At 39.1% G+C, this 15,744-nt stretch overlaps 1 protein-coding gene across 2 annotated transcripts in view; it reads left to right on the forward strand.

Moving 5' to 3' along the window:
• DNAJC5 (DnaJ heat shock protein family (Hsp40) member C5) overlaps positions 1–15,744 on the forward strand; it is a 34,573-nt gene that overhangs the window by 11,746 nt on the left and 7,083 nt on the right. Inside the window, exons 2-5 of one of the 2 annotated variants that reach the window (XM_054845345.1) lie at positions 5,554–5,621; positions 10,660–10,792; positions 13,176–13,389; positions 14,822–14,993. In XM_054845345.1, coding sequence (XP_054701320.1) covers positions 10,686–10,792; positions 13,176–13,389; positions 14,822–14,993 — 493 coding nt within the window. In that variant the 5' untranslated portion in view covers positions 5,554–5,621; positions 10,660–10,685. The remainder of the gene's footprint in view (positions 1–5,553; positions 5,622–10,659; positions 10,793–13,175; positions 13,390–14,821; positions 14,994–15,744) is intronic. The other variant, XM_054845346.1, reaches the window with a different exon arrangement.

Consider the following 15,744-nt stretch of genomic DNA (forward strand, 5'->3'; position numbering starts at 1 on the left):
ATTAATTTCTGATAAATCTCTTTTTCTTTCCCTTGGCCGACCAACTTGTGATTTGAAAGATGCGTTCATGTCTGGGAAGACCATTGCGTCATTTCTTTTGCCTCTCAGACTGCTTATATGCCTTTTTTAGATGTACTCTTTGTTCCTTTTGACTAGGCAAAAACTGCCTGTGCTGTAAAAAGGTGCCGCTTAGACCGGTGTTATCTCCTTAACCTGTTGATAAAGTTGTTTTTCTTTCCTGTATGTTTATTATACAGCTACTGCTTCATGCCATAGAAATCTCCTCCTAGCCTGCCGAAAGTGGCAAAGTGTTTGGAGCAGGCTGTCGAGAGGTTGGTGATCACGTTTTAACAACTGATCCAATTGCTGAACCTTTTGCCACAGGAGTGAACAGACATTTTTTCTTTTATTACTGTTTAAAAGCCTTTGGTTGTCTTACAGGTGTGATATAATAGTACAAATCCCATTTTTGAGTGGGTAAACCCATCTGTTTGTTCAAAGACTTTTTCTATATTTCAAAGGTTTAATGCATTGACTATATTGGTATAGTCATTAGCAATATGATTTTTGTTATTGATACCATTTATTCACCTCACCTGGCACAAATGGAGCTGTATGTCTGTATAGAAGCTTTGGAAGAAGTTTTAAGATATTTCTCCTCTAGAAGTAGTGAGTGACCTCAGTATCTGTCCACCCACAGTAGTGAATGTTGTGGTTGAGGATAGAAAATGTGAATCTAATACTTCACATTTTTTTCCCTCTAATATGGAAAACCTTCTTTAGTAGGTTTGAATCTTACTCTTGTATAGGGTACAAGGTCACAAGTCTTTATAACGGGTTGGTCAGTCAGACTTAAATGACTAAATTTTAATCTACTAAGCTCATTAGAGAAACAACGCTTGTATCACTGTAGTTAAGTTTGTCACAAGTTTCAGGGTAACATCTCTTTCAGTTGGTAATGATGGTTGTTAACATCAGTTGAGACTTGAATTTAGCAGAGAAGTTGTGTTGTCCCAGGTTTCATTTATTTAAAAGCTCTGTGTTTCTGTGTTTGGTGGTTTTGTTTTTTTTAAAAGTTCATATTTAAAAGAATTTAATGAAGATTTTAGTGTCACAGTCTTTCACTGTTGGAAACGTATCTTCTGTTCCCAAGGCAAATGAATTTGGCCGTAGTGAGATTCTTTTTTGTGGGACAAGGATGTATGCATTTGAAATTAATTCCCTGGATACTGGGTTGGCTTTACATCAGGATTTATGTGTTAAAACAATGTTTTTATGGATAGGAGATTTCTCACAGGACCTTTAGTGAAAGGCTACAAACCGAATAGCAAAATTGAACTAAAAGGCTTTTGTGCTCTGATGTAAAAAAAATATAAGCAACACTAAAACCCTCACTCTTGGATGCTTTAATGAAATAGTAAATGTAGTGCTTTGATTAATAATTTAAAAATTACGGTTTCAATACAGCTATAGGACTGTTCATGAAGAATACCTTACAATAGTGGTAGTCTACTGAGTGCACTTATTAGCCCAGTTTGCTTTGCCTTCAGCCTTTTCACATCATTTTCCAATACTCATTCATTCTGAAAGTGATGTGAGCAAGTAAGGATGTGAAAATAAAGACGTGGGAGTTTGTTTTGTCGATTGAATTATTTACTTTTTTATTTAATTTGCCTTAATTGCAGCATTAATTCTTTAAATACTTTACAACTCTGATATAGCTCACGTACGTGACAGAGATGGATTATGAAGCAAGGTATCCTAAAGATACTTGGCTCTTTTTGTTAACAACGTACGGAGCAGGACGATGACAATTCTGTTAATAGAACTGTTAAAGAAAAGTGGTTCTCCTACATCTGTTGGAGGAGGTTAGGGCAGACAGAAGAAACAGTTATACTTTTTATCAAAAAGAATCGATCTGAGAACGTGTCTGATTTCTCTAAGGAAAAGGTAGTTTATATCTCTTGGTTAGAGGAAGAGAAGGTACTGAGCACTATTTATGGTAACAGCACACGGAGAAAATATAATATTAGATAAATGGGATTCAAATTTGCAGAACAACTGAGGCTGGTTTTGGTATGAGTAAAATGGTTGAAAGAACAGGCAAACTTCCTAAGTGTATTTCTTCATTTGTGTTACAAAACTTATCATGATTGTAATGTGTTCCTGAATTTAGGTTGCATTTGTATAGCTATGCTTGCTTTTGTTATCTTCATCATTCTTTAACCTTTTCTTCTGATTTTCATACTTATATATATATATATATTCTCTGCCTCTTAAACAGTTGCTTATTCCCTTCCCCATGTTGGTTTGTTTGTTTGTTTTGAGTTTTTGTGGGTTTTTTTGAAACCAAGTAACATCCATGAATCTTAATTTTCCCACATCTGTCCTTCCATTTTCTCTCCTTTTGTTTGTATTGTGAATATCATGTAATAAGAAGGGGAGATATTTACAAGTAATTACAAGCAGGGTATTATGTAGAGCTCTGGGTCAGTGGATCTGGCCTGCTGAATAATGAGATTGGATGGGTAGATCAAAACATTCCTGAGTCACTAAATTAGAATTGCCAGTTGCAACAGAAACCAAGTGAGCCAAAGCCCAGCAAAGCGTGCTGCGGATGGCCGCCGTGCCGGCAGAGACCCCGCACAGGGCGACGCGGTGAGGAAGGGACGATGCGGGATAGCTGGCACGGGTTTCTCATGTACCTTTATTTTTATAAGTAGTAGTTTCCTTTGGAATTTATTTTGGTTGTCTTCGGTTATTTCCAGCTGTAAATCAGGCTTTCTGCTGTTAATGAAACTTTGTATTGGCATAGCTGAGGGACTGAAGAAAATCTTGCTACTTGCATCCATATTAAGATAAAGGAAATACTTTTCTGTATATTCTGAGGTTTGTATGTAGCTAGATATTGTGCATCTGTGCTCTAAGAAGTGAAGACTTTTCTTCTCGTGGAGTTTTGATGACACCTGGGCCAGAATCTTGTATTTGAACTATTTGAAGCTTCTATCCACACATCATTGTATTTTCATTTACTTTACTATATGGTAAATGCTGACTTTAGCAGGATAGCTCATTTTGTCAAAGGCAAGCAAATACAATCAAATCTCTGAAGTACCTTTGGACTTTGCTTTCTTCTCCTGTTTCATTCACTGATTTCCAGCTGTGTACATCCATAAATTGAGCATACTGTAGCTGGTTTTCAGTTTGACTGTCAACATTTCTGAAGCTCAGGTTGCTGTCTGAAACAGAATTAGTGGTAAATTTAAAGATGATCGTCTTCGAGGTATGAAGGCAGAGCTTACTTAGGAGAAAAAATAATTACTGTGCATCTGCTACTTAGAGATTGAAAGAGAAGATTTACAGTGGCCACGGGCAAAACTGGTGGACTCATCCATCTGACTAAGTCTGTTCTAAGTGTCCTGAGAGCTCAGCCGTAATTCTGGTTGCTAACCCCGTTAACCACCTGCAGCTTTCTAAAGATCACTTTGAAAATGTTCTTCTTGTTGATTGCTTTGTAATGAAGGAAGTGGTGGGCAGGGAACCTGGAAGCTTTTCTAGGTACACAAATAAGACACAAATTTTTTATCTGAGAGGTAGTCCACCCTTTAATATTGCACACTGAGTAGGAAAGTTTAAATTCTGCCTGTAGCCTGTGCACTCCTTGCCTTTCCTTTTTCAGGAAAAGTCCTTAGCAGTATCTTATCAAATTAACTAAATAGATCCGTCAACGGTAAGCTGATTATTTACTTGTTGGTTGGTTCATTCTTACTGGTTATGGATATGCTGCTAAGATCAAGTAGCTTATTACAGATCACATAAAACAAATTCTGTGGTCAGTAATGTCAACAGCTTACTGGGTGTATTCCCAACATCTCTGTTTGCCACACCAAAACCTTCAAGTTCATGAAAGGCGTACTTTTTAATTGAATGGGGAGTTTATTTCTCAAGTGCATTCAGAGCTTATTCTTTGGAAACTGTTGAAAGGGTTTTAGATGATGATTAAGCGATGACTGGCCGGGTAAAAGCTGCTCTGAAGTCCCACTCATGAAGCTTATTGTTCAGTAATGTAACACATAAGTGACTTTGTGATTAATGACATGAATTAGATGCATTCTGTACCTGCTTAATCGGAAAGATATTTTAATCTCTCGCAGTGATTTTCCCCTAAGTTTTTCCATAGCATCATCTAGCACTTCCTAGGCTCCTCTTGTCCATTCATTCTGTTATTTTCGTGTGGTCTGTGATCTGCAGCAATCTGTCTAACTTTCCCTTGGCCACTGAAAGAAGGGGTTTGTGTTCCTGGGTCATCTCAGGTTCTCTTCCTCCTTGTACACCAAAGTGAGACTTGTTTCTTCTTTGGGTAATCTGCTTCAGGATGAGGGAATGTGAATAGGATAAAACTGTGATTTTCTTGATGGAAATTTGTCCTGGCAAAATGTGCTGATACTGCCCTACAGTTTAAGCACATGAACCAATTTTGATGCCAGGTAGAGCGGCATTAAAAACAGCACAGCAACATTCAGCTACTCCATATGCTTGCACGTCTCCTTCATTTTAGTGGCAGCGCCGTTAATAACTTGTGAAGAAAGGTGCCGTACAGACAATACTGGTTTTCTGTTGAATTTTTAAAAAAATTACGATGTTTTGTCCTGAAGGCATCTGGGATCTGACCACCACTAAACCTCTCTGGGCTGTTGCAGAGTCTTCCTCTGCCGTGGTTCACCTTGCCCTGTGCCCGTGCCTGGCTGCTCCCGTGCAGGGCGGCAGAACAGGCAGTGTGCCTGCTTCTCGTGTGCCGGAGCTTGCGGTCCGCTGCGTTAGCTAAGCTTCTTTAGCAGGCTCTCTCTAACAACATTACAGATTATCAAGACTTGAAAAACACACTTTGCTTGTTCTAAATACAGATATTTCACAAATGCCTAAGCTGAAAAAGTCCAAAGTCTTAACAGATAATGGTTATTAGAGTTTCTGTGCGACTGGTATCTTTATTTTAGGTAAGTGTGTGTCTTTCACATGGTAGGTTTGGGAAGAGAGGCTGAAACTACAGATAAAAGCATAGAGCCCTTGAATCTATACTTTAAAATATTTGTAACTTACTTTGACAGCTAATCAATTGTAAAGATAAGTGTTTGTATTGTGGAGATTTACTGTAGTATAAACTGTCGACAGTAAAAACACTTCTATTTTATTCTGGACTTTAACATCAAGGCAGTGTTTGAGTGAAAGCATAATGAAAATACTTAAATGCAGGCTTTAAAATGTATTCTCTGATGCCAGCTGACCGTGTCGTAGGAAGATGTGTGCCTATTAAACACATCCAGACTGCAGTATGCCTCCGCGTTCCTGGTGGCATCAATACTTACCTGCTTCAAGTGAAAATTCTGTATAAGTATAGAAGGCTACATGTCTGTTATTTCACTTCCGTCTTGCCTTTGGCATATGCAAGGGATTGTTATAATAAAATAATGTGATGATAACTTTGCAATGAGCCTTCAACATGTAGAATCGTTTATGAGTTAGTGAACAATTGATTTGCTTTTGTTTTGTCTTTAGGAGATTCAGTTTTAGAGGTGTGTGGAGGCTGTTACCACTTACCTTAGAATATTCAAACTAGACACCAGGTAAGTACTGTATTTTTTGGTTTCTTTTTGCTAAAACAAAAAAATCCACTCACTTAAATGCAGAATATGGCCGAGGAAACAAAGTTCAAAGTTTCTTATAGAAATCTAATACCTCATGAAGCCAAGCTTAAACCACCTCATATTTTTCTTGATAATACAATCTTGTATATGTTTCTCTCTTCTCCCCTTTAAAAATGATGGCAAAATACCAGATGGTGAGAATGATTCTAAATGAATTTGAGCCGGATGGACAGGATGCAGAGGCCAGTGGTGCTATTTTGGTTTTGTGATAAATCAATATTTACTAAAGTGTTTTCTGACTTGGTGTTTTTATTTAGACTTTTACTAGTAAATACTGGTTGAGCTAGAATAATTTAGCTTAAGATTGACACCTGTAGGTAGTATTCTGCACTGGAAATCTCTGAAAAGCTAGTAATCTTAAATTTAGCTGACATTATATTTTACCTCATAGTCAGTAACCAGAAATGATTCGTAGGATACAAATTTTTCCTAAAATACTCTAGTGCTTCCTGAAGAAGTTGAATAATAAAACATCAACTAGACATAATTTTTGTAAGAGCTGGCAAAACTTCATTTCCAAGCTAGGCTCATTAGTCATCTGCTAATATGCTCTTAAAGCTGCTGTCGCAGAGGGCTTGACAACCTTACAGATCGTTTGTATTAAAGATGCTTGCAGGCTTGGTGCCTCAGTGGTGTTGGGCTGTGCTGGGACAGTAGCCTACCTCTTCTTCTCCTGTCCAGCACGGCTTTGAGCTTGTCTTTCTCATTCCTGTTGTTTCTTATCTGTCCCTTTTGGGGATTTCTCTATTCTCTGTGGTACTGGTGATGTATGGAAAGGCTGGGAAGCTGTTTTGTTCTTCTGGTTTCAACCAAACTCGTTTGCAAATGTGCAGTTTGCATAGAGAGTATCCATTAAGATTAATGACCCGCCCTTGTCCTGTGTCTGGGGGGTAAGTATCATTTACCATGTCAGGAGGTGGTGGATTCTGTCCGTTACAGCGGGATTTCACTTTTTGGAACAACTGTGGACAGCCAGATTCCCTACATTGAAGATATACACTTCACTGAAATTGCTGTGAACAGCACGTATTTAAAGGTCTGTGCATTGGCACATGCATTCATGGTGTGATTTATTTTTTTTTTTTTTAATTTATTTTTTAGTAACTTACACCTTATGACTATGCAGGTATTAAGGATATTAAAATTCTGGTGAAGGTTGTACCCCAGTGTCCTGCTGTAGTAGTATTTTTAAAGTTAATGTTGCTTGGTTTCCTCTGTGCTTTCTGATTTTTATCAGTGCAGCTGAACAGCCGTAACTCCTTTAGAAGGCAGTCTTTCCTCCAGTGAGGAAGTTTGAGTGAGTGGCTGTGCCTTTGTGACTTAGATGGGAAAATACACAAAATTAATTGGATATGTGATATTTTAAGCAACTTGGTACTTGACAGTTCCCACAGGTTTGTTAGTGAATAAATACCTAATGGTTCAGCCTAGACGTGAAATTAAAAGTGCTGTTGTTAGCCTGCTGTTGGATGCCAACAACACTGAGATATTGTCAGTACTGTCCATCGAATGAGCCCTCCGTCACTGCTACAAGGCGGTTCTTTCTAGCAGGGATGTGACTGCTGTGATTCAGTGTTGTTACAAGCATCTGTTCCCTGTGTGAGCAGTGTCGTAACCTCCACCCTCCGTCCTGCCACACAGCTAAACATGTTTTCTTGGAAAACTTGATCCCCCCTCGCTGCCCCTTTCCAGTTAAATTCTTTGCAGCAGCTTGTGGCAGGATCAGATGAAGTTTTAGTCCTCCCTCCCTGCGTCTGGTCGCCTGATCTGCTGCCACCATTTTTTGGTGTTGGCATTCATTGGGATGTTCAGTAAGTATTGAATTCCCTAAACTGGCAGGGAACTATGCATTTTTCTTGACTGTAAGAATAGTTTGCCGTTTTAATGAGCTAAACACAACTTATAAAAGGGTCAGCAGACCTGGCAGAAACTAAGACATCACCAGTTTTATGAAACTTGATAGGATTCTTTTGGGAAGCTAGGAAGAAAATTATTCTTTCTAAGGTTCAGTTTACTATTGATGTATTTAAAATGTTAGTGCTGGCTTCCATATAACCTATCAGGTTTAATCCAAGTCTTTTCTGCAAGGTGGTGCCAATTATACTGAGCCAGTCATGCTGAAAACAGTGGCATTTTCTGGTAAAGCTGACTAACGTAGGATATTCTGGTACACAGATGGTTAAAAACTGTACTGTTTAATCCAGGGGATTACCTTTCTTTGGAGCCTTCTGAGAGAAACCTCTTCAGGGCATCCTCCTTGGTTAGAATGCATAGCAGATGGCTTGTTGCTGCTGAATACAACACTTTTTAAAAACACAGAGCAGCTTTCAGTACTGCAAATTAGATCCACTTGTAAAAACAGTAGGATAGATAATATCCTGGTTTATGAAGTACTCTGAACTTAAATAACTTGCACCTTTATTGTCTGTTTCATATTTGAAAAGCCAAAGGTTGCATTCCTAGTAATAATACTCTGCTGTTCTCTTAAATAACAAGCTTCCCAGAAGAATTCCCATTACCACCTTGTCCTCCACTCTTCTGCCAAGGCCCACGTGTCCCTTCCGTACCAGTTTTGAAAAATAAATGCAAATGCCCCATTATACCAAATTCAAGATACCCTGAACTGTTCAGACTGAAGTGATTAAAGATTGCAGCAGTGTGGAATTTTATTCCTATGCCTGTCTTTATTCTTGACGGGCAGCCTGCAGACTGATAGACATAGCCTGGATCAGATTGAATTCATTTTTATTAAACAAATTGGCCCTTATTTAACGGTGGAGATTTTATTAAGCAGAACAGAGACCTGTGATCTGCAGCATCTGTGCACCAACAGCACGTTGGATTGATTTTAAAGGAAGCTTGTTACACCTAAGTAGAACTACAGACTTTTAAACAACACAAATGTTCATAATGCCCTCAAAGCTCCAGTTTGAAGCAGTACCTTCGGAAGACCTAAATTAACACGTAAAATCTTAACCAGGATGCTTGGGGTTTTTTCCCCCCTGACTAGATTGAATCCCACGGGTCCCTGGCAAAGAGCAGTAGTGACAGACACGCTCCCCTGGGCTGGGGAGGCTGTGAGGATGTGGTGGCGGTGGTTGGAGAGCAGGAGAAGCTGCGTGGGGAGCCAGGGCAGCGGTCGGAGCAGGCCCGTGCGATTAGCTAGATTACCAGATAGACGTCAGGATCATCAGTCTTTGACCTCAGCACTGGGACTGCTTGGGTGGAGGGGGCTGGGAGACTGCGGCCAGGTTGACCCGTAGCTGCGGATGGGAAAAGGCTGTTGCGGAGAGTTGTGCCTGGTGTATTCCTGCATGTGGTATTTTTTTCCTGAAATATTTTTTTTTTCCTTTCATTGAATCACATTGTGCCCAAATAAGTAAGTTATTTGTGTTGTGTCTCGCAGCACTCAATAATTTTCCTCTCATACAGAAACATTTTGGTAGCTGAACAGTATACTTTAAAAGAAAATAAAAGATTTTTCTCTCCCTACCCACACATGCATCTTCCAGGTTTGGAGTGTATTTTGAATTCTTAACCAAAGCATTAGGGTTTAGACCTTTTTATTATTCTTAATAATAATTTATAGCTTCCTTATTAGGTAGCCTTTAATTAAACTTACCAGAGCTGCCAAAGAGGGAAAGTAGATGAGAGTTTGCTAGTTTAGCCGGCGTATTCCAGTAAAAGCAAGCGGTCATCGCGCCCAGTGTTCAACTAACATAAAGTGGGACAGTTAGCAGCAGGCTCTGAGATGAACAAGGAAGTTGCAATGTGTATTGGAATCCTTGCCACCTAGTCGCACTTGTACAAGCGTGACGATACCCATGTGTTGGTACAAACTGAACTGTGTTTTTTGTGAAGCGTATCAACACTATGAGGTCATACCAAGAAGCAGCCAGTGCAAGATGCGATATCTGAGAGTATTTCTTTCAGGTAGGCTTTTAAAAGCTGAAGTTATTAACTTTGTTAGATGAGATAAAGGGTTAAACTAGGAGAGTCTGGTGCTTAAAATATCTTTTTCAAAGACTACATAATCTGGTGTAGGCTAACTGTAATGACATAATCCAAAAATAGCCAATAGTCTTTTCAGTGCTCATCCTTGCTGCAGTTCTGCAGCTAAAGAATGGCCAATGCTAATCTCCTCAGGATGTTAGAGGACGTAACCATATCTGTCCGTGGCAAGGCACAGGGAAGACCTCTAGGGTCTTTCACATTTGAATTTTGAGCAGGAGGTTAATTTGTGTTCAAGTAGCATGATTTTAACTAGAACACATGTTAAAAGTTTGATCCACAACTTTAAATTATGAGGGGGGGATCTCCTCTCTAAGTGGGCAGGCATTCCTTCTTTCATAGTGGGATGCCCATGCCTAGTCAAACTGGGTTTTGTCTAAAGGATTCTGCTCAGCCTGGTGTCAGCGATAAGATGGGAGGCTGGGCTTTTAGGAGGTACATGGAGCTTTGGTTTATTTGAGGGTTTTTTTATGTAACAGCATGTCTGCAATTGAAAATGCAAAAATAACTGACCTCTATGCAAGTGTGATGCAAAAAGGCAGCCTCAAGGTAATAGCAACCTCTCTGTTGTCAAGTGGTTTTTATAGGTATTATCGCAGTTCTAAGACTAAGAAAGAAGATGACGTAGCTTTCTGTGTATATAGTATATGCAGTACGTATCCATAGCTATACCTCAGCTGTTCATTTTGGGTTTTTGGAAAGAAGAGTTGAATATGTAGAGCAGTGATTCTAGGGTGCTGAAAATCTAAGAGTTGTTTTCACTGATAATTCACTGAGTTTTGTAATTTTTTAACTTCCACATATGTTAAAGTCTTTCCTTTTCAAAGCACATTGAAACCTTATGAAAGATGAATTTTCACGCGGAAATTCTGGTTTCAAGGCTGATGTTATTAATGAGATCTGTGTTTTTCTTTGTTTAAGCATTTCTTAATCTCTTTTTTGGCAGGGGCCAGTTCTCTCTTCAGGTTCAAGATGGCAGACCAGAGGCAACGTTCGCTCTCTACCTCTGGAGAATCGTTATACCATGTGCTAGGGTTGGACAAGAACGCCACTTCGGATGATATCAAAAAGTCATACAGGTAAAGATTCAAGTTTTACATGTGTTGTCTAATAGCACAAATAGCTTTAATTAAGTGTTCAACAGATGGCATGTTTATGTACAGGCTCCAATTGGTTTATTAAACCTTTTGCAAGAAAAACATGGAAGAAAACCAGGTGAAAACATGGTTGATTCTTGCAGAAATTGATGTTGAAAACATGCCTAGGCTTTGTATTAAAGTGCTATTAAATTTTTACATCTCATCTCTGGTAAGTTAAATTCTCAAATATGCATTATCATCTGAAAGGCCTTTATCTAAAGTTGGACAGTTTTAAGACAAGGTGATCAGAGTTGAATTCTTAGTGTTACATAACCTCATTTCTGGCTTACAGAGACCACGGATGTGCAGTATTGCCCTTTTGTCTGTCATTTCCAATTCTGGCACAGTGAGATATAGATTAAAGCTGCAAATAAACATGAAAACTAAGTATCAACAATTACTTTTTTTCTAAAAAATCCATTTAAGATTTCTTATTCTATGTGGAGTTACTATTTTTAAAAAAGGATTTTTTACTTTATGTCATTTCTTGGAGTTAGACACATGAAACAGCTTCACATTGACCAAATAAAACCAAACAAGAGTCCTGTAACATCCTTCCTTTCCACATTCCCCCAAAATCTGCTTAAATGCAAACGGTTTTTCACCTGAAGATTGAGCTATGGTCTTGTAGACTACTTGACAAGTGGCAATATATTTAACAGTACACTAGGGGTCAGTAGTAATCTTTACATGAGGATACTCTTTTTCGAAGTTGTTTTCTCTTAGTTTTTAACATTTACCAAATGTTTTCCCTTTCAGAGTTACATTTTAGCACTGATGCGAGTTATCTTGTGAAATGTCTGAATAAACTGGGTCCACAGATTCTCAAAAATTTGCTGTGTCTTCCTAAAACCTTTAAGTGGAAATTTGAATTGGTAATCTTCAAGCCTTAGCAACTGGAAAATAAATTGCCTTCTTGGGGGAAAAACTGCAACAGTTTTTCCTTTGGAGGAACAACCCAACTAGATCGTAGGACGAAATGTAGCTGCTTCATACTTACCTGAACCTTCATCTAATCTTGTTTCCTCTGCTGCTCCTTTACAAAAGGAGAACTGACACCTCTTGTTTTCATTCCATTGGACCATCGTTTGCTGGCCTGTGGGCAATGGGCTTTGTGTATGTGTAGGAAATGAAAAATATTTATCTATTGCAGCCTGATAGTAGCTAAGCCCTTTCAGAGTTTATATAACTTCCTTCTAATTACAAAAACTGTGATTATTTCAGTCTTCACTGAGGCTACAGCATTAGTGGCAACCCTGGATGTTATTTAACTGAGCAACATCATTTACAGTTTGAGTATTTCAAGTGCACATTCAATTTATTGTTTGAACGCTGTGATACATTTGCATGCATGTCCAAATGTGTGCTTGCACAAATCTTTATTTTATGTTTGTCTAAATATTTCTCACTGCAAAGTTGTCATGTAAATGTCTGCAGGGTTCTACTGTATTTCTCACATATGGGGCTTTGTGGTAATTTTCTGTAGGAGGACAAATACCTTTTTTGGTGGGGGAGAACTGTTAGCATATAATTCTGTATCATATTTCTACTTGGGAGCACATTTTTTCTGTTTATAAGGAGGTATTTGGCCAGTTATTTCTACTGATTTCTATAAATAGCCTGGGCTAGAACTAGCAAATTTATCGATGTTTAATCTGATTTTTTGTGCTATGTTCAGAGACCTCCAGGGACTGTAAACTGCTGTCATTTAGTTGTAAGAGATCTAGCATGATTAGGGGAGGTACGTTGTGATTTCCTGGTATCTCGAAACTCTGAAGCATTTTCTATTCTAACAAGCCTTGAACTGAAAAGTATTTTTTTCCTGTACAGGAATTGGTGAATTAACCACAAGTGATTGTCTATTCTATTTTTGTGTTCAGACACTGCAGATTAGCTGTGGCAGCTTGCTTTTATTTGGTCTTTGGTACTGTATCTTAGACTTGTGGTGTGTCTTTTTTCTGTTACCTTGGTCTTTGCTTTAGCAGAAGCAAAACTTACCGGTGGAAATTGCTGGAGCTGAGGGGGTCAAAAAAAAAAAAAAAGTACTACTTTTCTTCAATGTCTCTTTTTTTCCATTGCATTTCTGAGAGCAAAATCCAACACTCTGAAGTCATTCCTATGAACTAAGCTGGACACTGCTGTAGCATTTTGTTATCATCTAAGGAAGAATCATCAGGGAAGTTGAATCAGAGATGAATGAAACCAACTGGAACTTGAAAGTCTCCCCTGAGTGACAGGCTGTGGAATAAAAAAAACCCCAAACCAAACAGGAACCCAAATCCTATTTTTTAATCTATAACAATCTCTTTTTTTCTTTCTGCAGGAAACTTGCATTGAAATATCATCCTGATAAAAACCCTGATAATCCAGAGGCAGCAGAAAAATTTAAAGAGATCAATAATGCACATGCAATATTAACTGATGCCACAAAGCGAAACATTTATGATAAGTATGGTTCTCTGGGTCTGTATGTAGCAGAGCAGTTTGGTGAAGAAAATGTGAACACGTACTTCGTGCTATCCAGCTGGTGGGCAAAGGTAAATAAAAGTGCAAAGAGAAGTTAATCTGGATTGACATTTAAAACTCTTAGAGTTCCATTTGATAATTGTGTTTGGTTTTACTTTTGGAAATTGCTGAATTTCTGATGCCTGGTAATTAACATTCTCTTACTGTGTTGCAATCTCTAGTTCAGAAGTATTTTTTCTATTATCTTTCAGTGATACAGACCTTGCTAATAAGCAAGACTTACATTATTAAGAGAAACTTGGACCCTTCTAGTGGATTTAAGTGATGAGGATTTTGGGGCTATTTTCCTTGGTAATATCTGCTAAATGATTTTGCAAAACGAGTGCTGGCTGTGAACTTGAGCTCACATGGGAGATCCTGTTTACAAGTATGCTTACAAACTTACTCAGGGGCTTCCCTGAACATGTTGCTTCTTCAGCTCTTCTGAGCGACTCCAGGTTATTTGTTCGTTTGCCCATCCTTGTTTCTTGTGAAGCAGAAGGAGTATCCCCACTATACCAGAATTATGCTGCAAGCTCATGTTTCCTCCCAAATGCATGCAAAAAGCTGTTTGAAAGCATTGCATGCATGCAGTAGATCTAACAATTATTGTATAGATGCCTTCTAGGAGTCTTCTGTCAGTACCAAGGAATTATTGTATTTACTGGACTCAAATTATTTTTAAGTGTAATATGCCTCTATCTTTTTAAGTAATACATTTTAAAATCACCACATTTACTCAAAAGTGCAAAAAACCTACGTTACACATTTCTCATACTGAAAATGTCCAGACTTTTGCATTTCACAGTTCATGTGATTGCAGTCTGCTTGCGCAGAAAGTAGTAAGTAAAGGACAGCATGACTACAAAAATTTTAATTTTGCCCATTGTCTCTGTGATAAGCACCTGGCAGAGCTGGTTAGCTTTGAGCTGTGAGTTGCCCTGCTCACGTATTGGTAGCATCTAGCCTCAGCACCCCGAACTTCAGCACGGTGAGCTTTGCAGCCATGCCTACAGCCTTGGGGAGGTGGAAGTCCCTGCTGTAGGTACATCACAACCTGTGCGTCGACTAGCTAGTGTAAATCTTTTCCAGGGTTATTTACACAAGCTGCAAGCTGTCCTAAACTATTGTACCTCTGGATTTTAATACAGATACACTTCTTAGACCTGTATCTTCTTCCAGATATAGCAGACTAGTCCACTTAAACCTAAATTATTAGGAGTTCTTCAAGTAAACCAGGTTGGCAGTATTCACTTCAGTGTAACATGTTGAGACCCATAGCCAGTTTTTCACATATTTTTAAATTTGTCTTGGTGACTGCGTATAAAACTGTAGCTAGTAAGTTCTGTCTCTATATTGCTGTATTTTTGGTCTCTGGTTTCCATTTCTGAGTCTCACAAACTCAGTGGTCGTGGCATGGTAGGCACAGGTTATGAATATTTCTTTGTCTCCTGTCCTCTGCAGGCCTTGTTTGTGTTCTGTGGGCTCATCACAGGCTGCTACTGCTGTTGCTGTCTGTGCTGCTGCTGTAATTGTTGCTGTGGGAAGTGTAAACCTAAACCTCCTGAAGGTGAAGAGCAGGAATACTACGTCTCTCCAGAGGACTTGGAGGCACAGTTGCAATCAGATGAAAGGGGTAGGTAAAACCGCTGTGAGACCTCCAGAATGACCATCAGTCTCTGAGTGAGTGCTGAGTGTGCTGGTTGAGGAGCAGCGCTTGCTTTGTCGAGATCAGCACAGGTCTCTGATTGTAGATGATGGTCAGGGACTACTTGTGGCACACGAGTCACGTGGGTAACACTAACACTGGAGATCAAGTTGCTGAAAGCTCCCAGAGGGTCTTCACTGAACTTGGTGGGGTCAGCTTCAGCGCAGGAGGTGACGACCGTCACTGGGCTTCCTTCCCAGGTCTCTGGAGTAGCATACCAGCCTGACACGTCTGGTTGTGGAAAGGGGCTCTTTCACCCCAGAGGATGGGCAGTCTCAAGGCAGTTTTGTTAATTGCGTCAGGAGTAAAGGAAAAGGGACTGCTACCCTAGTAGCTATATCTAATACTGTTTATGAAGATATAATGCTATTTCTGTAGAATTAAACCAATCTTTTAAAAAATTGTAGAACGTTGCGTATGCTCCAGTCATATTTTAATGGGCATTGCTGAATGGTGGGCGAGGATCAGCTGCTCTTACATGAAGAAAATATAATAAATGTTCCACGAGTAGACTTGAGTCAAATGGTATTGTGTGCAGACTGAAAAACAGTAAATAACATCATGTTCTTAAAGGAGTGTAAAATTGTGTTATCAAAGTGTTGTAGGGAGATGTAAGTTATGTTTACCAAAACATACAGTGCTGTTTTTTCCCCCTTGGTGTGCTAAGCCTTTTGTCTCA

This window comes from Grus americana, chromosome 17, assembly GCF_028858705.1.
Source record: "Grus americana isolate bGruAme1 chromosome 17, bGruAme1.mat, whole genome shotgun sequence".
NCBI lineage: Eukaryota > Metazoa > Chordata > Aves > Gruiformes > Gruidae > Grus > Grus americana.